This window comes from Crocuta crocuta, unplaced genomic scaffold (genome assembly GCF_008692635.1).
Source record: "Crocuta crocuta isolate KB4526 unplaced genomic scaffold, BGI_CrCroc_1.0 scaffold131, whole genome shotgun sequence".
Classification (NCBI taxonomy): Eukaryota; Metazoa; Chordata; class Mammalia; order Carnivora; family Hyaenidae; genus Crocuta; species Crocuta crocuta.
Genome location: NW_027528977.1, coordinates 4,277,429 through 4,302,738, shown reverse-complemented (window position 1 = coordinate 4,302,738; position 25,310 = coordinate 4,277,429). Strand labels below are relative to the sequence as shown.

Below are 25,310 nucleotides of genomic sequence, written 5' to 3'. Positions count from 1 at the left end.
TTTGATAAGTTCTTCACTGGGCCATTTCAATCTTCCGTAGTTGCTTTGAGGCTTGAAGTGTATTTCATTATTTCATTTTTTTTTTTTTATTGCTCACAGAGCAGGCTGCTAATAAAATCAGAAAGAAAAAAAAAGCTGTGATCATTGGCAGACCTATTTTTTCAATCTATCTATCTTTAAATCTGTCCTTTGGTTTTTTTGTCGTAAAGAGCGACCTTCTGGGGTCATCCAAGAGATCAGTCCAAGTCGTGTGTCTCATTTTAGTGGAAAGCATGTCTTTCACCCTTGGGTGTACTAGGCGGTCCGGCTCCTGCCCTGCGTCTGGGTTCGGGAGAACGGACGGTCTGGCTCAGGCCCTGGATGCACAGAACTAATGAACATGTCATGCGCATCTCGAGTTTTCCAGTCTCTGGCGCAGCTGTGGCACTTTCCCCCCCTGCTGCGAGGCACAGCACGCTGGCCATTTGTTGGCAAGTTCATATTTCACACTGCAGGGAATTGAAATGATTGAACAGACAGAAGAAGAGTTTTATTTGCAGTAGCCTACGTATCCCCAGACTCTGATTTGGCATAAAACATCTGCTTCATGATCTGCTTCAAGGCCAGTTCCTTTCCTCCAACAAAGGTTACGACTTCAGGCAAGCTGTGCTTCCACCGGCAGGAGGAAATGTGCCCGAAGACTTGATTGAGTCAGAATCAAAGCATCCTGCCACAGAATTTCTTTTTTCAATTATCTTCGAAGAGGCAGCCAGACTTTAAATGTATCCGTATAATAAATGTAATGAAATAAGGCAGACACTCCTTTCCCTGTGTTGCTGTCGAGGGGAGGTGCACACCCAGTCCTGCTTTCTCACCCAGAAGCCTGTGAGGCTCACCTACCTATCCGTTCACACACACATCTTGGCCAGAACGCATTGTAGGTATGGCCTTGGGATGTGTTTCAGCCTGTTGGCATGAGAAATAGGCGCACACACTGGATTTACCTGCAGTGTTCACATCTTTCTGATTATAAAAGCAAATGGGCATGATAGTGAATGTAATTATTACTATTTTTCATAGGGAGGAAGCATCGTATAGCCTTTGTTTTGTGGCATGGCCCTAATTACTAATTATATTTACCCACATGATTTTGTTGTGCATGGTCATATATTTTGTTCAAGACAGTCCTCGCTAGCCTTACAGACATATATACAAAATTAAATCCTGGCATTTTATTATGCTAGGGCAATTAGATGCCATCCTCGTAATGAGAAACATGACATCTTCATCGCTCTCCTTTATATTTTCATGTTGTTTTAAAGCAGACGTTTACCAGAACTGAATACAGCCTTTCTCCTACACACACACACACACACACACACACACACACACACACACACACACACACACACACACACTTAATTGAATATCTGCATATCTCCAAGGAGTCCTGTGGGTGAAACCATGTATTCATCTTCTTTAGTTCTTAGGCCACTTTGGTTTAAGAGTAAGAACTGTTGCTTTTATGAAGTGCCTTTTTCTATAAAGTCAAAACCTCACAGCAGTGCACAGAAAGCCAATGGTATAAAGGAGCTAAGTAGAGTCTTTAATAGAGAGAGCTGGGTTGTAAGTGTTTTTGTTCCTACGGAGCAGATAGATTTGGCTCCATCTGTTCCATATTCATAACAAAGGAGCGCACTTACAGGAGGGCCAACTTCCCCGGAGCCGCCTGGTAATGATCTTTTCACCAGAATGAAAGCATCTGAACCCAGTGGCTTGGCCCCACGAAAAGCAGCTAGCAGGATTGCCCGTCAGAACCCCGATTTTCTCATAACTCAGGTAGACATAAATTTTCCCAATATATGGAATGAAAAAAAAAATCAACTGATTTCTTACCTCCCTGCAGCACAGTGTTGTTAGGAAGCTCAAAATGTATGAATATAACCTTCCCCTTCCACAACCACAAAAGATTAGTAATTAGATCCTAAGAGGGAAGTTTGCACTTGAAGTATCTAAAGATAACGCAGGGGAAGAGGCTATTCTTCAAACTTTTAAGTTGTTTCTATTCAGATTTTCTAATCTTTTTAAAACTGGGGTTAATGAATAGAAATATGAGTTATACCAAATAAGGAAAAACCCCTGTTGAGTTTTGTAATTAGCAAACTTCAAAGTCAATTTCAACTGAGACCTCTTAGATTAAAAAAATAAGTTGACCCAAGAGTACATACTTTCTCTTCAACTAAGCAGAAGAAAAATAGAATGAATTTTTTTTGCCCAAAATGCTAAGCTATACAAAAAAATCTTCCTATTTATATGACATGTAGAGTCAGCATCAAAATGTAAATGATTCCTTAAAACTTAAATAGCACACTGGTATTAATATCATAGCTAGTGGATAGAACGCTTGTATTTATATGCTGGCTTCACAGATTTCTTAAGAAATAGAAACATATTTTGAAGTATGGTAATCCTTTTCTCCATTCTGTGTACTTTTCAAATACTAGAAGCTCCTAAAAAATACACCATTGATTTATTTAATATACTTCATGTTAAAGTTATAATTGTGATTTAGTAAACCTTGTATTGTGCATCTTGGTACCATGTGCACATTATCTCCTTGCTAAACTAGGGTTTCTGGCAAATAGTAAACAAATCTCTCAAAAAGTTTGCTGTGGCAATAAAACAGACAAGGTTTTCATCTAACCATGAAGTTGCTCTGTATTTTAGCAAGAGGAAATATATAAGTAATATTCACAGAGTGGAAAACCTAGCCAATCAGTTTGTGAAGTTCTCCGGTTTCTNTGTAATATATGGACCTGAGTATTTCTGGCTTATCTGGTTTTTAATTCATTCACTTACTCATTCCTTGAAAAATACTTCCTGTGTGCCTACTGTGTACCAAGCACTGTATTAGGTTTTGGGAAACACGGTGATGTATTAAAACATGGTTACTGCATCTGGAGCTTACAGTTTAATTGGGAAATAGACAATAAACCAAGAAACAAACAAATCTCTAACTGCCAAGTACACGAGGACCTATAAAAGGAGCTGGATGCAGTGACAAGGAAAAATAGGGAGAGAATATGGCTTTCAGTCAGGCGGGTGGTCATGGAAAGCCTCTTTAGGAAGGGAGCATTTGCGCCATGGCCTGAAATCAAGTGTCACGTATATTTTTGGTGCACCGAGGATAGTTTATGTCCACAGAAAAGTCTATTTAAAGGGTTAGTCTGGATTTCAAATTTGATATTTGACTTAGTAAAATAACACATTTTTAAAATGTTTAAATTTTCAAATTTAGCCTATTCACATTCACTTACACATCTTATTCTATATATAAGACTAGTAAATGTAAATATTTGGCTCCATTTACAAATTCGGTTAATCAGACTTCTTTAGCCAATAAAAATAAGTAAAAAGAGAATATATTTCATCTTTAGTGAAGTACAATTAACACACGATATAATATTAGTTGCCAGCATAGAGTACATTGAGTTAACAATTCTATACATTACAGTGCTCACCGCGAGAAGTCTTTCCTTTTTAAATACTTGAATTGTTGGACTGTAAAACCTTCCCAAGTATTTAAGTAATTCTTATAATAATTGAAACCGAAAAATCTGTTTTAATTCTGGTAAATGTTTTAAAACTGTATGTAACCTAGGATGTCATTCGTCAAAAAAAAAAAATGTCAAAATCAGTTATTCCATTACATTTTTTAAATTGGAATGACATGTCTGACCAGTTACTCTGAATGGCCAAAGTTGTCATATACTTTGAAAACCTTAAGATTCCACATTCTCAGGTGCTTTTTTTTAATTTTTTTAACAAAAAATACGAGCTCTGTGATTTTGATTTTCTTAAAAATGCCTATGCTTAGTTTTTAAACTCAGCCATATCCCCTAACAGAATTTTGAGATTACACTCTCAGGTAGCGTTTGAGGTACCTTAACTTGCCAGACCTTCTTACTGACTAGAGGATGTCAGCCAGGATGGCTTCACTCTTCACCTCTGATTATGAGGCCCCAGTGTCACTTTTCTGTCCTTAAGGAAGCTTGAGGTCACTGGATCCTCACATCACCTTGCCTGTGTTCTCCTATTTACTGGTGGGGCCTGCAGCCCCACACAGACTGATCATTTCATGAGATTCTGCACATCTTTGGCTCCTAAAGATGCCCAAATTCCTTTCATTTCCATCTTATCACTTGGACCACACACTTGCAGACATGAAAAATAATACCTCCTTGAATTCTGTGTATCTCCCCAGGTTTTGACTGTTAGGTCATAGTTTCCAAGATCATTCCATAAGAAGGCAGCAGAGAGGGGGGAGGAGGAGCCTTCCAGGGAAGGGGATTTCTTCCTTTCTTTTTTTAATTTCCTTGACCCCTCTCTCCATTTTCTTTTTTATTCTAATCCGGGTGTTCGTTCACGTTTGGTCAACAGCTCCACAGATTTTTGTTGCCTCTAGACTCCTTCTCCAAATCGGTATGGAACACATGTTATGAACAAAGCAGTAGACACGCAGGCACGGGGGACCCAGCCGGGCTCCTGCCTGCAGGGAACTCCCAGTCCCAGCAGCAGAGACACAGGTAACAGCCAGCTGCGAGACAGAACAGAATGGGGTGCGTGCTTTTACCTGATAGAAACAGATCCGTGCAAGAAGCCAGAAGAGGGTTTTCATGTTGTAAGAATGGGGAACTATCTCACGTGGCCAGAGAGAGCTGGGATTTCTGAGAAGCCAAGGAAAAGGTCATAGGAAAGAAGGAGCCAGGGAGGTTCTGGGAGGGAATATTGTTGGGACGAGCTATTAATGTGGATTAAAGCAGGGAGGAGTGGGAGACTTAAAGAAGGAAATCAAAGTTGGGGCCGATTGTGAAAGACTGGCTGCTTTGCTGCCCTGCATTGCACAACCAGGAACTTTCCTGGAAATGGTCATCCTTAGAGACAACAAGAGCAAACCAGAATTTGGGTCTTAGCATTATCTTTGATTTTATTTGCTCTGTCAACATTAAAACCTTCATCTAGGAAAGCATTGTGGGTGTGAAACGAAATGTACAGCCTTGGTACCTAAATGACTTCTTCTTTGGTAGAACTGAGCGTTCTAGAGAGAACATTCATTTGTTCAGGCCTCTAGGGTTCCATGGGGCCTGGCTACCCTTGCCCAGAGACTTGACTTCGCTCCAGAAATGGCAGACATTGCGAGAACGTGGCCTCCTGGCTAAGAAAAGCAAAGACATAATTGATATGTAGAAATAGGTATTTCCCCAAACAGGATGCAAAAGGATATCGAATCAGGTGTAGAAACCTTTCTCAGCCACGCTGCATACCAGGACTGGTGTGGGCGTGGCGGCAGCTGCCCCCCTCCCCCCCCCCCCGACGGTCCCTTCTGTGAGCACCAGGGCTTCCCCCCACTCTGCCCTGCCTCTGTGCCCCGCAGCAAAGGCGGTCCCTGTGGCTGGCCTGCTCGCTGCTCTGCAGGAGCTCCGTCCTCGTCTTTGGTCGGCATCCCTCTAATACAATAGCACGGTCACACTCTTAACATGGATTGAAAAAAAGAACTCACAGAATCTTAGCATGATTTTCAAAAGGAACAGGTCATCCAGTGCCCTTTGTAATTCTCTGAACTCTCACCCCAAAGTGCACATACTCACATAAGCCCCTTTACCCCCCACGTCCACATCAAAACTATGGTAGAATACAGTTTTTCTAATTTAGGCTACAAATAAAGGGTCACCTTGTCCCCCTGTTTTTCCTTGACTAAGAACTGTGTCACGAACTCTCCATAACCTGGCGCCTCCCCTTCCTGTAAATGTATGCTCAGAACTAGGGACTACTTGCTGAGGGAAATCCAAGTGCAGAAGGAGCAGTAAGGGCAGAACTCATGCTGTCAATCTGTGGAATAGTGACCCGATATTCTAGATCTAAAGAGATCTGTCACCTGAGTTTTCAAGTGCAATAGAACAGTCTACCTACCGCCCCCCTAGAGAAGGTCATACTTAATTTTTTTTTCCCATAGGGAAACAGAGGCCCACGTAGGTTAAGCAGCTGACTTTTGAAAGGCACCACAGAAGCCAGAACAGGTGAACCAGGAAAAAAAATTGAGATCATCATTGTGCATGTACCCAAACCACTAAACCATGCCGATCTCAAGGCCCCTCACTAGGGAAGATAAGGATGATAGTGGTTATGGAAACTGCAAAGAAATAATAGCTTTTTTCCAGGAACTTCTTTGAATTGTATTAACTGGATGACTTATTACTACTTTACCGTCATGCCGCCTTAGTGCTATAGGACAGCATTGTTCCTGCTAAATACTGTATAAATGAGGAATGGAATCTGTAGCGCTCGTTGCTTACCGGGTAACAGAAACTCCAATAGAGATGCCACAGGGAGCCTGTGGAGAAGGGCTAATATAAACATTTCCTCTCTGGGATTCTAGGAATTCTACCTTTTGTCTAAGTTTTGGTTTTTGTTATTACCTTTATTGTGTGGCCTCTAGCTGAAGAAGAGTTTTTCTAAGTCGTTCTGCTTTTCTGTTTCTTTTGTAAAATTATACTTCTCTGGTATAGCGGGCAAAATTCATCAAAATCACCACAAACGAGAGAGAAAGAACTATCTGACCTTTATGACCTGGGACAGTCATTTCAGTAGTGTGGCCTCAGGCAAGTCCAGGTCTTAGAAAAGTTATAATACTATTTGTAATAGGAAACTTACATTTCCTAGCTGTTTAAATATGTCCTGTCCATTGATTTTTTTTTTTTTTTTTTACGTAAAATATCCAGTAAGGAACTTAAAACTCTAACCACAAGGTAACATAGTTAACAATTAAAATACTATCTTGCTTTCTGTGCCTCTGTGGACTGCATTTTTCCAGTCATATCATGGAAGGAGATACATTTAAGCTCACATAATTTTTCCTTAAAAAGAATTAGAAATGTTCCTTCTATAGAAGATAATTTAAAAGCATTGTCTGAAATCCAGGGTAGTTTTCGGTCATGCCTTCATAGATACCAAAGTATATGGGACAGATGCTGCCCTCTTGAGTAGCAGGAGGAACAAGTTCGTTGTCATTGAGCTTTAAAAAGCAAGTCAGAGTTTGCCCACACTTGAAATAAATGTGTACAAAAGGATGATAATGTCCTGTTTGTTTTCCTCGAAATCAATGGCAAGAAACTTGTCCTCAGCCATTTATTTGAGGTTGCTAAGAAAAAATAATTGATCTACTAAGGCTTAGCTCCCGGAATTTAAATAATACTTAAGTTAGCATTTGCAGTGAGAATTTGGCCTAAGGGGGTGGAGAGCTGGGAGAAGGGGGGCAGTGGGTGTGATGGGTGGTACCTCCTGTTTTCTCTTTTGTCTGAGGCTGCACAGCTGGAACTAATTTCACTTCCCTCTCCCTGAACTTTACTTTAATTATTTGTCCCTGTTACAGTTCCCTGGTGTTGAAACACAAGTTTTAGCTCATGGAGTACCTCCTTCTACCCTTATTATACAGTGGGAAACACCCCTCTTCCTTTTCTAGTTTTTTTTTTTTTTTTTTTTTAAAGAAACATCCCCAGAGCCCCATCAAAGATTCTAGTATTTATGATATTTTAAGTTTCTTCAAGGTTCCTACCTTTACTTAGTAACATCTTTTCCAAGTGTTACATCTGGGGGTTTGATAAAAGGTGTGGGCAGATGTAGCCAGCTCCTGTGGTTGCTCTTAGGATAGAAGTTTAATAAACCTGGGGCCAAGAGCAGGTTATTAAAACATGTGAGTTTTGAATCTCAAAAGGTAGAATGGTGAAATGTATTCCATCATAACTGGTCATTTTGTTCTTAATATGAAAATTAGGTGTTGTGCTGCCTTTTAAAAAAGGGCAGATGGCCAGTTTCAAATTGTTGCTGGGATAGTCTTTCCTAACAAGAGGCCTAACTTTTAAGACATATTCTCTGGTCTGGTAACCATTTTCCAAGAAGTCCATATGGCTTTCGTTAATCTCTATCCTATACCCACCACTTCTGTTCCCCACCTCCTTGCACATACACAAAATGGATTTTGATTCATTATATTCTGGAAGACATTTCCAGTAGTACCGTTTATTTAAGTGGGCTTTACTTTTTCAGCATTTCTTGTGAAAGGAATATTAATGCTTAATTCTGCTGTCGCCTGGTCTAATTTGCATATATCTGTGTTGTATGTTAAACTACATGAAACCCTACAGAGAAAAGAACTAGGCTCTGCTAACAACTAATAGCCTATCTCTTCTTTTGACTTTCACAAATTGAGAAATATTGCCTGTGGCAAACATAATGGAAAACTGCATTTTTAATGCTCCCACACACACTCATTTCTTTAAAAGGAAGAAGAAAGTGGCTGACTATTCTTAAAAATACTTCTCAAAGTACCCAGATTGACAAGGGACCCAGTAAAGGAGAAGAATTTTGGCTTTTAGAATTAAGATTTGGGAATGAATAAGGTTAGGCAGAGATATTCAAGTTGATCGATGAAGACAGTATTGGGCCGAAAATTGTGGAGAAAAAAAAATGCTAGAGTATGTCACCCCTTCTGCTAAGCTTCTAGTTCTTCACAAAGAAGGATGTTTGCTGCTTTGATTACTTTTAGTTGCTTGAAATCTCAAAATGTTTGTTTTTAATTTAATAGCCTGTGTATAAGATAATTGATACAAGCTTTTTGATATGGAGAGAAGTTTTAACTTATTACAGTCCTTTTAGTTCACAGGGTTTTATTTACTTTTTTAACATTTATTCGTTTTTGAGGGGGAGAGAGACAGAGTGCGAGCAGGGAAGAAGCAGAGAGAGAGGGAAACACGGAATCTGAAGCAGGCTCCAGGCTCAGAGCTGTCAGCACAGAGCCTGACATGGGGCCCAAGCTCACGAACCACGAGATCATAACCTGAGCCAAAGTTGGACGTTCAACTGCCTGAGTCACCCAGGCACCCTTTAGTTCACATGTTTTTAAGCTCATCTTTCCATCTATTTCTCCTATTTGAAGAAGGGCATTCTGTCTTATGATTTAAGTTTATATTTTGTGTTAAAGTGAGACATCATGATAATTGCACAGAATGGCACAGGTTGGCTGCATTAGCAAAAACAAACTAAGTGGCATGGGAAGGAAAATGAAAAACCAAGTGCTGGAGTGAAAACAAATAGATATATCTTGTAGTATTTCCTCAACAGCAGTTTATAATTACTTCTCTTGAAGGCCTAGTTTAAGTGGACTTGTAACAGTAGCTTGAAAAGTAAACTAGCAAGGGATCTAGTTGTTTAGATATGGGAGCAGAAGAAGGCAGGAGCTGCTCTGTGGAAACAGGGGCATGGCAGTTTCTCAGAGAGGAAACCTCAGTGTCTTAGCTTTTAAAGTCTCACTCAAGTCATCCATGGGAAGCTTTTGATAGCTCAGAGTTGTTTTTATGCAGCACTGTATCAGTTAGCTGTTGTTACAAATTACTCCCAAATTTGCAGCTAAGTAAGACATTTAATACTCACAGTTTCTGTGGGTGAGGGAGCCAGGGGTGGCTTAGCTGGGTCGTCTGGATCTACCACAAGGTAACAGTCATTTAAATGCTCAGTTGAGAAGGATTCACTCTCTGGTTCACTCATCAGATTGTTGGCTGATTGAGTTCTTTGCACACACGTGGCTGGAAGTCTCCCTCAGTTCCTTGCCACTGGGCTCCTGCATTGAGATTCTTACAATATAGCACCTTGCTTCATGAGCAAGAAAGATAGTGCTAGCAAGAAAGAAGTCACAGTCTCTTGCAACATATTCGCAGAAATGACATCCCATGACATTTCCTGTATTCTACTCATTAGAAGCAAAAACAAACAAACAAACAAAAAAACTAGGCCCAGCCCACTCTCAGGAGAATAATTGGAGCCAAGTCAAAAGCTACCTATGAAAAGCATGACACCATTATACTCTTGCCACGTCCAGTTGGTAAACCTGTAGTGAATTGTGATGTGAATTTTGTGCATATTTACAACGCTAAATACATCTTCTAGAAGTACTGCTTTGGGGGCATTGAATGTGGTCCCCTTTATGTATCGAATTGGCTGATACGTGCTGAGCTGAGCCTACCTGAGCCCTAGGAGACCAAGAAAACAGGTTGTCAGGAATGGCTGGAGTTGGGACCCCTGTCTGAGGTTATGGAACAGACTGAAGATAAGCAGCCTTCATGGGCTTATTAGCATGATACTCTAAACACCGAAGAGCCTCAGATTATATTTCATTATGTGTTGTAACATTTTGATTGGTATTGGCAGATGAGTAGGGGGAAAGGATCCTGTGGTATGATTTAAAAAGTTTCTATTAAGAGCATGGAATGAGAGGTTGTGCTTGTTTTAATGGTCCCCCTATCCCTACTCCAAGCTTCCGGACTCCAAATGTACATTTTCAGCAATAAACTGAATAAAGAGATATGAATTTGGATTATGTGGCCAGTGTTTTAGACGGGAGTTGCATTTCACAATTTAATTTGACCAAGTCTGTTAGAAAACCATGCATGTTTATGGGGAGCGTTCACGTCTAGCTGTTCTTCATCTGTTGCTGGTTAAGACTTCTTTTTGGTTGATAACGCTCCAGTGTGGCAACTCAGGGAGGAAATGTGTTTGTGTCTTTAGTGTTTGTTCAATTTTGAAAGAGCATGAGTGGTGGGGGTAGGGTGGGGTGGGGTGCGGTGGCGGGACAGTGAGGAGCTTGATTCGGGCCTCAAACTCAGGAACCATGAGATCATGACCTGAGCCGAGTTGAAAGGTCAACTAACTGAGCCACCCAGGCACCCCAAGGGAGGAACTGGTTTAATTCCTTTGTCCCATATCCTGTTGATTGGCTTCTGCAGGCGATAAAATTCCCTCTGATAAACATGTCTGGGACACCTTCCCACTCCTAGACCAAGCTAAGGCCATGCCCAAAGCCTTGCTGGCAATTCATGCAGACCTCAGTTCTCACCCCGATCCCTTGCATGGTTCATATTTATGTCCCTGGCTGGAAATAAGTACCCGCACAAGGAGGGGGAAAGGGTGCCTTACATACCTTTGTACCCCTAGTACCTAACAGGGAAGCAGGCACGTAGTAGGAGTTTTAAAGCATTTGAATGGATGGATGAAGCTGTTAGTAATTATCAGTTTTCAAATGCTCACGATTAATTTTCTAAGGAAAAGAGCATATGAAGTTAAAGATTTTATTTTAATTAAGTTAGTGTTGGCCATTATAAACTCTTGTGGCTCGGGGCGCCTAGGTGGCTTAGTCGGTTAAGCGTCTGACTTTCGCTTAGGTCATGATCTCGCGGTTCGTGGGTTCGAGCCCCGCGTCGGACTCTGTGCTGACAGCCAGCTCAGAGCCTGGAGCCTGTTTCAGCCTGTGACTCCCTCTCTCTCTGACCCTGCCCTGCTCACGCTGTCTTTCTCTCTCTCCTAGAAATAAATTTAAAAAAAAAAAACATTTAAAAAAAATAAATAAATAAACTCTTGTGGCTCTACAATTATCAGAATTAATATTACCTACCTCCTGAAATAAGACAGTCACATTTTCAGCTTTTACTCCCTCATGCCCATCTGCAACTCTTTTTTGCTCATAATTGATCCTGAGAGGATTTTCTTTATAACTTCACTTGTGATGGTTACATTTTTCAATTCCTCTGTTGTTCAGTGTTCTTAATGCTCAGTCAACTGCTTTTTGTTTACTTGTGACCTGTGAAGCACTTTTTAGATACCCTTTTATCTTCAAATATTCCTAATTAATAGTTCTTTTTTAATGTAAAAAAGTGTTTTGTACATAGTATAAAGGCATCCTACATTCGTCATCCGGGGAGTATGGGGTTAAGAAACCCAGAAGCTAACATGGAATGAAGCCAGACTCTTTTTAAAATCTTACATGAAAAGTTTTTATGCCTTTTGGTTTTGTTTCTCTGTGTGGCAAATGAGGAACCCAAAGTTACCACTGACCTAGCGTGTCCTACATTTCAGGTTAGCTGGAAGGGTTAAGAACTGACTGCACGAGCTCAGGTCAGAGGTTGCAGAGTTAACTGATTTAATGTCATCTGCATCATGTACTCACGTTATATGTTTTTATTCTTTGTTCATTAATTTGTCTAAGGATTAGAGTGTAATAGCCATAGTATAAAGTGTCAGTCACGTGATTGTCAGAGCTTTTCTGGTGCTAGGAGAGAAGGATGTAATGGAGAAGTTAGAGCGGAAAAGAGGTTTAAGTAGAGCATATTTCTGACATGTTTTTTAAATTTTATATCCTTAATTCACAGAAGAGTGTAACTCAGCCTGTAGCCAAGGCCAACTGTCCATCTCTCAGGGCTGGTGAGAGAGCTTCAGTTTTTCCTAGACAGCTTATCATCTCTTGCTGTTTGGTTATTCCAGTGTGCCCTACAATGAATTTTCCATCCTGGATTTACAGGATTTCTCTGGCATATAAATCTGAAAGATTTGTACCAAGGCCCAAAAAGTACCCCACTGAAGTAATTAAACACTTGATCCTGCTGCGAGCCGAAGGTGTCTTGCAGTATCTTTGGTACGAGCAGTTCCTGCATGTGGCAGATCAAGTTCAGGAGGTTCCCTGTGAGTTGATCTCAGCTCAAAAATCCATAAAATGGCAGTGTAAATATCCACGTGTCACCTTTTCACACCACCTTTCATGAATAAGACATAAACCATCTCAAGAACCCATGGTTTTTCTAATGAATTGGAGTCACCTGTGCAGACTGTATTTGTGACATGCACATTTGCAGTTGGGGTCCAGAGGAAGGACACCATTTCCTGGATCAAACCACAGAGTGCAAATATTGTGCCCTAAATAACACACTAGTTACTGTAAATGTCAGTAGAGGGAGTTTTTCCGACTTTGATTTAATGAAAGCCTACAGCAAAGCCAGCTGTTAGCACTTCTTAACTGCTTGTCAGAGGGGGGAGGGGAGGGACAAAAACCTCTTTTCTGTATACTTTAGTCTTGGAATTAAGAGTTTGCAACAGGTGTTGAATAGCAAAACTAGGGGTCCTGTACAGCTTGATGTCTTTTAGGTGGTGAATTTCTAAACTCTCTAGCACAGGGATCTGGAGTTACCGGAGGAGACTGGTGTAAAATTAGTTTGGAGTTTGCATCTTGAATCCCTTGCCTATGCGTTAAGCATTTTCATTTTCTGGGCTCCCGTGAGGAACCCTGAAAGATCAAAGATAAAGGAGAGAGAAAGCATACGAAACGCTGTTCCTGACTTTGTCACTAAGGGCGTTACCAAATAACTGTAAGCCATGTGAGTTTTAATTGCTGTCATCTGCATTTTTCTGAAGAAACCACTTGAAGCAAACACACAGGGAGGAAAGTATGCAGCGCTCGTTTCTGTAATTTCTGTCATTTCTAGAATGCATTCTAGTGAACATATGAGATTGTTAAGGGTCTTACCGCCCTTCGAAATCCCTTTGACGTTATGCTGTGTGTACTGAGGGGAGATAATCTTTCCAATGCAGAGAAAGTTTGGGAGAAGAAAGTTTCTTCCTCAAATGAATTATAACTTGAAACATGTTGTCATGTTTTGGTAAGCCCACTTTATTACTTCCATCCTTCTCCGTGGCAAAATTTTTAAAATAAATGTACCATTGCACCATAGCGCTTTCTCAATAGCATATTGTACTTATAATAGCGTGATGGAAGTCGCTGGGCTCGGTTTAGTCATATAGAATGCAGAGCCAAGTTCTGAGTAAAACCTCTAATTGAATTACCTGCAAAGCACTGACAGACAGGCTTTCAGGACAGACAAAGCTTTGCTTTCCCCAGCAAAAATAGGTCATGTTTAAGTTGGCCTTGCAACTATTTGTTACTGGTTTTTGCCAGCACTTGCACCTTGGGCCCCTTTCCCTGCAGGAGATGCGGAGTAGGTCTATGAAGGCCGCAGGGCTCAAGCACTATCTTCTTATTTTAGAGAAAATTGATAACAGATCAAGTTAAATGGAAGAGCCTTTGAACTAAAAATCCGAAGTATTTTTCTGGAGATTACCGACATTCTTGCAGGCGTCTTGCTGTATGGAAAAGAAAAGATAGGGACAGGAAAGTAGCTCTTTCTGGCAGTCTCCATCAGAGTGGAAGATGCTCCTGTTGGTCAGGAAACCGTTTCTTGTAGACCGTGTACATTTGAAAATGAAGAATAATATGTTTTTGTTCTCTCCTCTCTCTCTCGTTTTGTCTTATCCACAGCCTCCGCAATCCCAGATAATGGAAGAAGGTCCTGTCTCAAGCTCAAAGTCTTTGTGAGACCAACAAGTAAGTGGACTAGAATGAGCTTCAGAGGGTGGCTTCACTGCGCATGCTTTATTGTGTGGTCTGGTTCACAGCGGTAAAACTTTTTTTTTTTTTTACTGTTAAATCCTGTGTGGTATCTGTTTTGTATATCAACATCCATGTTTTAGTTTTCATCGAATTTTTTCTCATCATTCTTCATGATGCTTTTATTTTTAAGTACACAGCAGTTGCTAACTTGTTGTTTCTTAGGCTGTTGTACGTGCACAGCAAATGGGAACAATATTGGCATTTGGATACATGCCGTGGATTGTAAAACAATCTCTACGTAAATTAAAGGAAAAAATAGAAAGAAAAGAAAGACATAGAAGTTTAAGGGTGTCTTCACTAACATATTTGGCTGTTATCTCTATTTTTGTTATAGAAAGCTGTTTGAAAACTATAGGTGTTCATGATCGTGTTTTCGATGTTAACGACAAAGTAGAAAATTCATTAGAACCAGCAGGTTAGTATGCTTAGAGAATCTCTTTTAACAAGTGCATCTCTCTCTGGTGCTTCCGTACTTTTTTTTTCCTTTCTTCTTCTCCTCCGCATGTTTGCACGTTATAGTTGCTCTGCTTTTGCTCATTGCTAGCAATGCTAATATTACGTATATTCTACTTCATTCCTCCAGTATCTTCGTGTAATGCATGTTAGATAAAATATGACCTTTCTTTTTTGGACATGGGTTTGATGTACTGCTCCTAATATAGAAGCCCCATCAGAATGCTAAAATCTCACTACTTTTTACCATATCCTCCGAGCATGCTTGTGAATCGCTGTGAATATTAATGGATCTGTTTTCATTTTAAGACAGAAAAATTTCTATTGTGTGTGCTTATAAACTTTTTTACATTATGTCCAAATCTATGGATAAAATAATCAAGACTATTACACAAAATCGCAGCTAATTCAACATATTTCATTTTCTCTAGTAATTCACGTGCATCATTGAACTGATCTAAAGACCTTCATTTCATTTCAAATATTATTTGTGCTGTTGTTATCAATAGCAGTTGGTCTGGAGAAGTATAATCATGATGCCCAACGCCGCCAATTCACATACTTGCTGCTCCTACAAATTTATCAGTCATTGGTCCCGAGCAATGTGAGCCTTGATGGCGGAGGCAAAATAGCTATTAAGGATACATTTTTTTCTACCGCTAATTTCCACACACCCGTACTTGCCTGTGTTTGAAGAAAAATAAAACCCACAAAAGCACTCAAAGTATTTACACTGTAGTGTACTGAGTATAAAATGGTGCTGGACACTATCCATTTGGTTAGAAATGTAACTAGACTGATTTTCAGGGATAGGAGTCCTGTATCCACTGTGCAGTGAGGATTGTACCTTGATGCCCCCATATGTCTATCTTCCTGTAGTTTCCCTCTCTTTGCCCTATTTGGCTTGAGATCTTGACTGGTTTCCTTACCCAGCTCCCACAACCCTCTCAAAGCTTAATGGAATTAAAATTATTTCTTCTTCACCGAAAGATGAGTGCTCCCCCCGACCTTGTGTGAACAGAGACCTTTTTTCCGTCTATCTGTAGTGGCACTTCTTCTTTCCTATGGTTCTAGAAATTAAAGCACTGTGTATAGTCCACTTTATCTTTGGAATACTGTTACTAGAACAATCAGTGAGTCTTAGGGAAACTTACCCTGAGTAATTGTGGTGCCTGAGGACACAGAATAGCTTTCACATTAAGAGTTAGGTGTTCCCCCCCCCCCCCCGCCCCAAGCATTCTTGTTTTTCTAAGGCAGGTATCTTATCCCAGCACAAATGGGAGGTGTGAACAAGAAAGCTCTGAGAGGCCTTCTTGGCAATCCAGGGATCAGTTAGCTGCTTTAAAAAGTTGCCAGGAATGAGTGTCTACATGGAGACGTTGTAATTGTGTCCTGGAAATCTAGAAGCATTACTGGTTCTTTTCATGGTACAAGACTCCTCACAAGCCTGAGGACTTGGTCCATCACAGGATCTATGAGTTAGGGCTCTCTCCTAAGGACCACAGAATCTGTACTCTTCCCTTGATAACTGAGACTTGTCCAGGCTGCATCACTAGTTCAAAACTGATCCAAATTTAATATTCAGATTTCTCAACTCCTGTTCCAACGTGAGTATAAAAGTAGGGTTTGCTTACAGTCAGCAGAAATGTAGATGTTCATAAACATACATGTTTTGCATTTCTCAGTAAGCCAGTTATGGAATGAGCAGCACAGTAAGGCATAAGTTGTAAGCATAAGTTATCCGGGATTAGAATTTTTTATGCATATTGTGGCAGATGTAGGCATATCTTTCCAGTAATCTTGTTTCCAGGTAAATTTCATTGCCTATCAAGAAAGCAAGAGGCTGTTTAGAAATAATAGATTGCGTGTTCTTCTCTGGTAACCAGTAGCTACGCTGAGGACTATTCTACATTAGGAAAATTACCTTTGAATTTAATGGTAAAATGCAAGATATTAAGATGCATTCATACGTGAGCATATTTCACTGTCTTTGGGGAAAAGGCTCTTTTTCACTGAGCATTTAACATCCATGATGCCCCCTGAATCTATGCACATAGAACTGATGGAAGTTTGCAGAAGTTTGACAGAATGTGGTGTGTGTGTGTGCGTGCATGCGTTGGAGAGTGGAAATGTGGGTGCACATGCATAGGTATCCGTGAGAGAAAAGCTCGTTGAGTCAGTCGTGCCTATTTAAGGGCTTTCTGGTGAGCATCTTCACTAAAAAGTTATGACAAGGTTGGGCTACCGTCCCTGGCTATATGAATGCAGTAGTAAATTTGAGTAGTTCATCTTATTCCTCATCAAGTTCAGTAGACTTGTGGCTTTGCACCACTGGGCTGAATGTCTGAGTACAGACCTAGACTTTATGAATGCAGAAAGCCTGGAAGGATCCCACTGCATGTTCTCCGTAATGTGTACTAATTCACCTGTCTTTGGAATGTATTTGTCTGTTTTGTTTGCTTGCACACTCTGCCTGCCAGTTTCCTATCATCAGGGATACAAGATGATCTCAGGGCAGACATATGCCACATAATATGCTCCCAAAATATTGCTAGTGTTTTCTCAATTAACATTGAAACCCACATATTGTAGAATCCTCGCAGGCAGGCGGCAAGGCTTGATTCGGTTTCAGAGGAGGAATATTTTCTGCTTTTAAGCTACAGTCACCATTAGGAGTGTTAGAAATTCTCTGGTGTTTAGATGTGATTTCCAGCGGGGTAGATTTTGCTTGGGAATTCCTCCTTAGAATTTTGGAATTGCTCAGACTTACCCAAGTGACAGCCAGTTGCTCCTTTTGCTTCTCAGGGGCCATGGAATCTTCCAACAGTGAGGCCCCGCTATAATCCAAGGATGCTTTGTAGAATCCTGAGCCAGAACCAGCCTGTTACAGAGAGAAGAGAAGAACCACGATGCCCTGAAGGCAGAGATTTTCCCCTCTGAGGGCAAAGTGGTACTTAACTGGTTAGTTGTTTAGAGAAGAGTTACTTCCAAAGCTTGACCCACAATTATAAGACTGAAATGTACAGGTAACCTCATGTTTCACTTGTAGGTAAAACAGAAGCTTTCCTCCTCTCAGTGCCCCTCAAGGTCATTCACCCTGGCTTGTGCTGCCTGGAGCCCTGGCTAGACCTTGCCGAGCATCGCAGAGGGCCAGGGAGGGCAGCTCTCCTTCCAGGGCACACTCAGCACCTGTGTGTGACTTAAGTGCCTTTCGTCAGTATACAGCCACAGTTCACAAGGAAGAGGGGTGGGGACTATGGTAGTAAAAAGAAGATGGAGAAGAACCCAGTATCTGATGTAATTTCAGGTGTATAAATAAATGGTATTTCAAAGTGAAATCTGGAAACCTCAGGGTTTCTGGTTGTTACAAATGAAACCTGAAGTGCTCTATTGTTCTGATGTGACAACACATTGATGCTCTTGAGGTGATCTGGATTTTAATTTCAGGACTATTCGGGGCATTTATGTCTAATTCCTGTTCACTACAGATTTAAGACATTTGCAAGGCTGATGAAGAACAGAGGAGAAGAGTCTGCAAGTCGTTGGCTGCACCACGTGGGGCTTTATAATTTTTTTCCTCTGTATCCATTTAACTTCCCATTCTTGCTTCCTAACCTTTTCTGATCTTTTAAGTGAAGAGCCAGTTCATGCAGGTTTGCTAAGGTCCAGGACAGGGGAGCAGACCTGACAGAGATGCAGGAGCTTCTACGTGAGGATGGGCTCAAGTGCTAAGAGCACTGCAGGGCAGAGCCTGGATGCAGCCAGGATATATTGCCTAGTTCATAGTGGGAATGAATGTGATGAACGGAAACGGCCTACCTGAGCGTGTCTGAAGCAGGGCCAGCCCGTGAGCCTGAAAAGTGGTCACTTCAGGACAAAGAATAGGGAGTGTGATGGTGAGGATACCTAGTGAAAAAGAAAACCGCCTTCTTGTGACATGTGGTAGGAAGATCTAAAGGAGTTTGAATTAATGGTCCATTAAGGGGTTCTAGGTGGGTCCTGCAGGGATATCTAGGGATTATCCTTTGAGGTCTACAAAAGTGACCCAAGTCACTCGAGTCTCACTTGTTTCCACTCTCTGATTGACCATTGAGTGAATACAAGATGATAGGCTCTGTGCTCTTAGAGGAAGGCCCCCTGATACTGAAATAAAATCTACCCCTGAACCCCACCCTTTGCCCCCAGAACGTGTAGTTCAGAGAACACGTAGTCTAAAAGCACAAGTTAGGCCAGGAGGAAGGAGGAAGACAGACAAAACTGGAGCAAAGCACGGCTCCTAGGCAAGCCTCCAATCTATCTTTGGGTACTAATTGCTGCAAAGTTCCCGTTTCAAAGTTAGGCCTGTTAATCATGCAGATCAGGAAGGCTATCCAAAGTCAGAGGCAGCCTCGTGGAACACTTGATAGCTAAATAAAAGAAGCTTACCTCACTTAATCCATTTTATTTAGAGGAAAATTTGCATCCACGCTGATAATTTCTGTGCCAAGCTTCAGCCTGATAAAAATAAAAACAGTCAAGTTCAAGTAACTTAATCCTGGAGAAACAGGGTTTGTAACGGAAATAGCACCATAATTGATTTCCAGTTGTAGGCAAACGAGTGGGCACCATTTATTGAGGTATAGTGGGCATTATGTGTAGTTATGTAAATACGGTTTGGGCATTTAAGTTTTCTAATCTGAAAATTCACAGAGGTAACCCAACAGCCAGGCATTCAACACTAATCCTATGAACCAGCTAGAAAACGGGCAATGGGCAGCCCATTCTGGTCAACCACCAACACGCCAAATAAATGCAGCCTCCCCTGCCAACCATGGTACTTGCTTCTCCGTGGCATCTTGGGTTGTAAGGTACATTCAGATATCTCAGCTTTGTGCAAGGTGTGTTAGCTAGCCATCCAAAAGAGATCACATGCCAGAAGTCACAGTCTGTGTACAATTATTCCCCCCTCAGTTTTTGAGGAAAGTAGTAATATTGCTGAAAAAGTCCAATTTTCTCTGCTTCTCCTTTGTTTGCTGTAAATAATGAGTGATTATGCAGACATGAAAGTCAATGGTGGCACAGGGTTCATTACCCTACTTTGCAGAGGGTGGCGAGGTCTGTTAACAGCAGGCTGCTGCAAGAGAGTTATTAAGGATGTGAAATCTCATTGGAATGTGTGCTTTCTATTTGAACAGATGACACCGTACATGAGTCAGCCGAGCCATCCCGCGGTGAGAACGCGGCACAGACCCCAAGGATACCCAGCCGCCTTTTGGCAATCCTACTGTTCCTCCTGGCGATGCTTTTGACGTTATAGCACAGTCTCCTCCCGTCACCTGTCACAGAGAACATCAGGGTCTTGGAACACCAGAGATCCACCTAACTGCTCATCCCAAGAAGGGACTTGTTAGTGGTTTTTGGCAGATGTCAGATTTTTTTCTTTCTTTCTTTGAGCCTGAATTCTAAGCAACAACTTGGGGCCAGGAGGGGCTAAAGTAGTGGCTGCTCCCCTGCCCCACCCCACCCCCAGCCCTTGCCCTTGCCCTTCTCTCACCTCTCCCAAATTAAATGGACTCCAGATGAAAATGCCAAATTGTCACAGTGACACCCGTGGTCGTCAGCGCCTGTGCGTTCTCCTCTCAGAGCCCACCTCCGTTAGCGTCCTGTGTCAGCGGTGTACGGATGAGGACGAATAGTGGCAGATGTAGCGAGGGAGGGCAAGGCCCAGGGGGGTTATGCTCTCCCATACGATATGTATGCCTTCTCATTCACAACTGTAAGCTGATCGTGGAGGGCATCGTGTCACCGTGTCGAGTCCAGAGGGGGGGGTATTAAGAATAGATATAATATTACACCCTTTCCTCTAGGAGTATATAAAGGAACAGGCTTCTAGAAGGTTGACACACTGGGCTTTTTGTTTTGTTTTAAGATGACTGTCTTAAAGCATTCTTGATGGCAAAACTTGCGCTCCATGAAAGAAGCCTTTTTTTCTAGAAAGCAGGTCAGGTGCGGGAATGCTAGCACAGAACAAGTGTGAGAACAGAAAAACTAGGTTTGGTGGGGGTGTGTATGTGTGAGTGCCTCTACTTTTTTTGGTGACTGGGCAATGCACACCAGGTTTTTTTTTTTTCCTTTGACTACAGATCACCATGGTGCTACAATTTTTTTTTTTTTTTTAAAGAAACTCAAAGAGGCATTTTTATGAATAAAGTGACCTTCCCCAAGGCTGACAAGCCAGGGTTGATGAGTGTATAATGGAATAGCTTTGGATACTTCTCTGGGGGACAATATACCAAGGAAAGGAGGTCAGTGGCCAGAGGAGATGTGATTTGGCTTTGCTGGAGCGCCAGTGTGCTGTGGCCTTTCCCCGACTCCCACCCTAGGACCCACGTTTTGCTCCACACTCCACACCTGCAGGGGCTCAGAAACACACCCCTGTCACCAGGAGAGTCAGTCAGCACTACTTGGGAGGGCTAAAGGGAAATTTGGAATAAAAATTCCAAAGTTTGGAATAAAAAAATTTCAAGTGTTGATTTTATATTCTTTCCCTTTCTGACACAGCCTGAAGCGTAGGGGGAACATGTGTTTATCTGTGGGAGATAAACAAGATGGAGTCCCAAAGACTTTAACAAAATATTTTTTTAAAAATCCACTAGAATAGAAAATACATTATTTAGATATACTTTATGCTGAGAGTGAGTATATATGCTTGTCCTATTTAAACTTGTGAGAAAAAAGTGGTATCCCTTGATACATTTAGAACTATAGGGGGCTATCTTGTTTCATTGTGGGGGTGGGGCAGAAGGAGAATAAACGCAAGATGACCCTGTTTGAGGAATCTTAGCATGGCCAACAAGGGACATTTCCAGTTGATTACCAGGAAATACAAGCTTGGGGGTTACTACTGGCGAGGCTGTCACAAACTTTGAGCTCCAAAGCCTAGACGGGAAGGTGCCTGACCAGTGAAAAGAAATCTAGCCTTTTTACTATTGCACAACATGTCAAGAGAAACCATGCCTTTCAAAATAAAAAAACTGAATGCCGTGATTATGTAATATGTGAAAAGTTGGAAGCAGCCCAGCAAAATAAGGCTTTTTAAAAATATGTATTTGTCTTTTACAATGTCTAGATGAAAAAAAGAGAGGGGTCACAGCATGGACAGACTTTATGAATGGGAATTTGCTACGAATTGTGAGTAGTTCTGAATTAGAAAAAGATGTGAATGAATGAAAGGCAGCTGTAAAGGCACTTGCACCCTAGAGAGTTGTACACATGTTGAAATGTAATCTGGGCTTACCTGATCCATTTGGAATGGATGTTACTGCCGGGTCTGTTCACACTTGGAACCATGGGAGTGGGGTTGCTGGCCTCACAGACAACATCAATGCTGTTCCCCCAGACATCAGGAACTTCTCTGGAGTGGCAGAGTCTTGTCACAGAAGGCAGCCACCATTTCACTGAAACAAAAGTTCACAGCATTGGATTCTTTTTTTTCCTCCTTTAACTCTTTATATGCTCAACACTCTCAGTAATACCCAGTAATACTTCTTTTTATGAATAGTTACAGGCTTTGTTGGTCCAGTGGGATTTGAGTGGGGGTGGGGGGGCGGATACCTTCTAAAATGGATCAATAGTCAGAACCAAAATAATACTGCATGTTCTATAACCACAAGGAAATCAAATGATCCTATAATGATTCCAGTTAGTCATAACTACATTAGCAGTGCTAATTTCATTTTAGAAATGGTGACTTCTGTGGTTTTGCTAGCATTTGTCTCTAACAAATGATAAAATAATTACTCATGGCCCTCTCTGCCATTGTCTTTCATTTTTCACAGTGAAATTAGACCCCTTTACTTCATCATGCCACTACAAATTAAGTTTAAAAAAGAAAAAAAAAAAAAAAAAGCAAGACTATCCACACCAGTAGACAGTGTGCTTCTCTACCTTTAAGTGATGTAATTGTAGGTAACGCTTGCCACGGGGTTTCCAAGAAAATGAATTGGTATCGGACAGTTTTCATCTTGTCCAGAAAGGGCTGGTGGCCTTTTATGGTGGTGTTACAACCCTCTGGGGGCTCAGGAGGATGTCGATGCAATTTCGTAGCAGCTTTTAATTCAAAAAAACAACTCAAAAGTCTGAAGGGCAGCCCTAGCCGCCTCTCAGCCCCAGTTAGTCAAACCCCAGCGACCTTTGCCCCTGGTTGCCAAGGGCTTTGCAACATGAAGCAGGGAAATAAGGATCTGTCTGTTTAGTGGATACCGTGTATCCTTTAATAGACCAGGTAACAGTTCGTGTTAGTTTAGACTATTGTTTTGTACTGTACTTTCTTGGGTGGCAGAGGAAAAGAAAAGTAAAACATTAAAAAAAAAAAAAAAAAAAATACGTTCTTTAAATTCTGTATTCTTAGCGACCTCTGTTGTATATAGTGTTTGATAATAAAGTATTAATTTGATTCTTATGTCTTTTGTAAGTGAGAACAATAGTCTTTCAGGATACAAAACATGCATTGAGGCTTTGAAACATCCAGTGTGTACGTGGCTAAGAAGAGTCACAAATGGCTGAGACACTGCTCCATACAGGACTCGTGTGTGGTCATCACCTGCCCAGTCGTATGACTCCATCATCTCAGGACCTGGAACAACAGGACGTTTTTGATCAATATTTTATCCTCACTGTTTTCAAGGTCTGATGTTGGAGCCCTGTGGTGTTCTTCCTCGCCCAGCATGTTGGCTTAAAAAGGTTTAGGAATTTAGAAAGAGTTCTGGATTTCGGTTCGGTTTTCTGTTTGCGGTGGTTTTCATAGACTTTCGTTTTTCCCCAGGAAGAGGTGCCAGTATCACATGCGGCCCAAGCATGGGAAAGGTTTCAAGCCAGTCCATTTAGGAAAGTTAAATGGGAGCTGTTTCCCTAGGTCATTGTGAAAGGAAGAGTCACACAGTACCTGTGGATTTTCAGGGACTTTGTTTTTCTCTGGTGCCTTAGCAGCGGCAGCAGCCATTTTTATTAGTTTCTCCAAAATTAATACAACAGTTTAAATTGCCCTCCATTCATTGCTCTCAGAGCTGTGGTCAGTCGTTCTTTTCTTTTGAAAACCACCTCCACCAACACCCCCGTTTGCTTACCACGACCACCCCTTTTGTTTCTTGTTTTTTGTTTTTGTTTTTGTTTTTTTTTGTCTCTTGCCTTCCGCCCACGTTTTATTTTCCCTCAGAACCGTGAATGGGCAGGTCTGTCTCTGGTTTGGCATCGCTGAGTTTTTCCCATGCATTTGCCCAAGAGCTGCTCGGATGTGAGACAAATCTCCCTACAATGGGCTTGCTCCCGTTGTCTGTACAGTTTAATAGATGCTGGCATGTTGGAGGTTACCCATGAGTCAAAATCCGCTTTCCATGCTTACTCTTGACACCCCATTGAAGCCACTCATTGTGTGTGCGTCTGGGTGTGAAGTCCAGCTCCGTGTGGTCCTGTGCTTGTACTGCCCTGCTTTGCAGTTCCTTTGCACTTACTCATCGAGTGCTGTTTTGAAATGCTGACATTATATAAACGTAAATGTAAAAAAAAAAAACAAAACCCACACACAAACCAATCCATACAATCTGTATTTGTATATACACGTGTCCGTACAAGTATACCTAAATAAAAATTAAAGATTTTCATCATTTTAATTGGAGCCCTCCTTCTACTTCTTTGTTCCTTGAATGACTCCTTTACTTCAGGGGCTACTTGTACTCTGCTCATTTTTCAAAATCTTTGTGGATAGACAAGATAATACGATACACATAAAAGAAGGCCTGAGAAGCTCAAAGAATGCAGGGTCAGAAGTAGCCAACTATCTGGGCACATTCCAGTTATTCTGATGAGAAAATGGTGAGATTCAAGCCTTGTCTCTGTATCTGAGCCTTAAAACAGGTGCTATGGCAAAGCCCTGCATCCTAAAACCACTTAAATATATATATTAAGAGCTAAGTACAAAAATTATATTCTATCACTTCGTGTAGTTTTTCACCCCATCAAAATAAAGACAAAATGAATGTTTTTCCAGCAAACATCCCATACTTCAGAGAAATAATGAAGGCAGTAATAGGCACTCCAGTATGACACTGAGCATCAAATCCCCCCTGTCCAGGAAGAATAAACTTACCAGCTTGTGATCTTGGGCAAGTCACACAGTATCTTTGGGACTCCGTTTCTTTATCAGTAAATAAACTAATTCTGTAAGTGATTTCGTTTTCTGAATATTGCCCTTGCTGGGCACTGCAAAGCCCATTTTGCATCTGAGTCATGTGCGTTTTTGTCTTTGATGACATTACGATAAGCACAATTTGAAAATCACATCTGTAGAGGGAAAAAGCATCAAATATCTGACATAGTAGACAACTAATGCATTTCAAGACTTGGCTTTAATTATACCATGTTAACATTAAACTCATTGAAAGCCTTTTATTATACTTAATTATTTGACGGGGTGCTAAACACTAATTATAACTTACTGTAACCTTTTTTTGCTAATGAAGAATGACAGCTTTAGAGAATGAGGAACGCTCATTTAAAAAAAAAAAAAAAAAAAAGCAAT

General features: G+C 41.2%; 1 protein-coding gene and 1 long non-coding RNA gene across 5 annotated transcripts in view; one reads left to right on the top strand and one right to left on the bottom strand.

Annotated features, from left to right (window-relative positions):
• Positions 1 to 9,721, bottom strand: part of LOC144225915 (uncharacterized) — a 35,291-nt gene extending 25,570 nt beyond the window's left edge. For all 3 annotated transcript variants that reach the window (XR_013333469.1, XR_013333468.1, XR_013333470.1), the window contains exon 1: positions 9,466 to 9,721. This is a non-coding gene — a long non-coding RNA (uncharacterized LOC144225915). The remainder of the gene's footprint in view (positions 1 to 9,465) is intronic.
• EFNA5 (ephrin A5) overlaps positions 1 to 24,402 on the top strand; it is a 283,690-nt gene extending 259,288 nt beyond the window's left edge. Inside the window, exons 3-5 of one of the 2 annotated variants that reach the window (XM_077757158.1) lie at positions 14,171 to 14,236; positions 14,637 to 14,717; positions 19,930 to 24,402. In XM_077757158.1, the coding sequence (XP_077613284.1) occupies positions 14,171 to 14,236; positions 14,637 to 14,717; positions 19,930 to 20,051 (269 nt within the window). In that variant the 3' untranslated portion in view covers positions 20,052 to 24,402. The remainder of the gene's footprint in view (positions 1 to 14,170; positions 14,237 to 14,636; positions 14,718 to 19,929) is intronic. The other variant, XM_077757160.1, reaches the window with a different exon arrangement.
• The last annotated feature ends 908 nt before the right edge of the window (positions 24,403 to 25,310 follow it).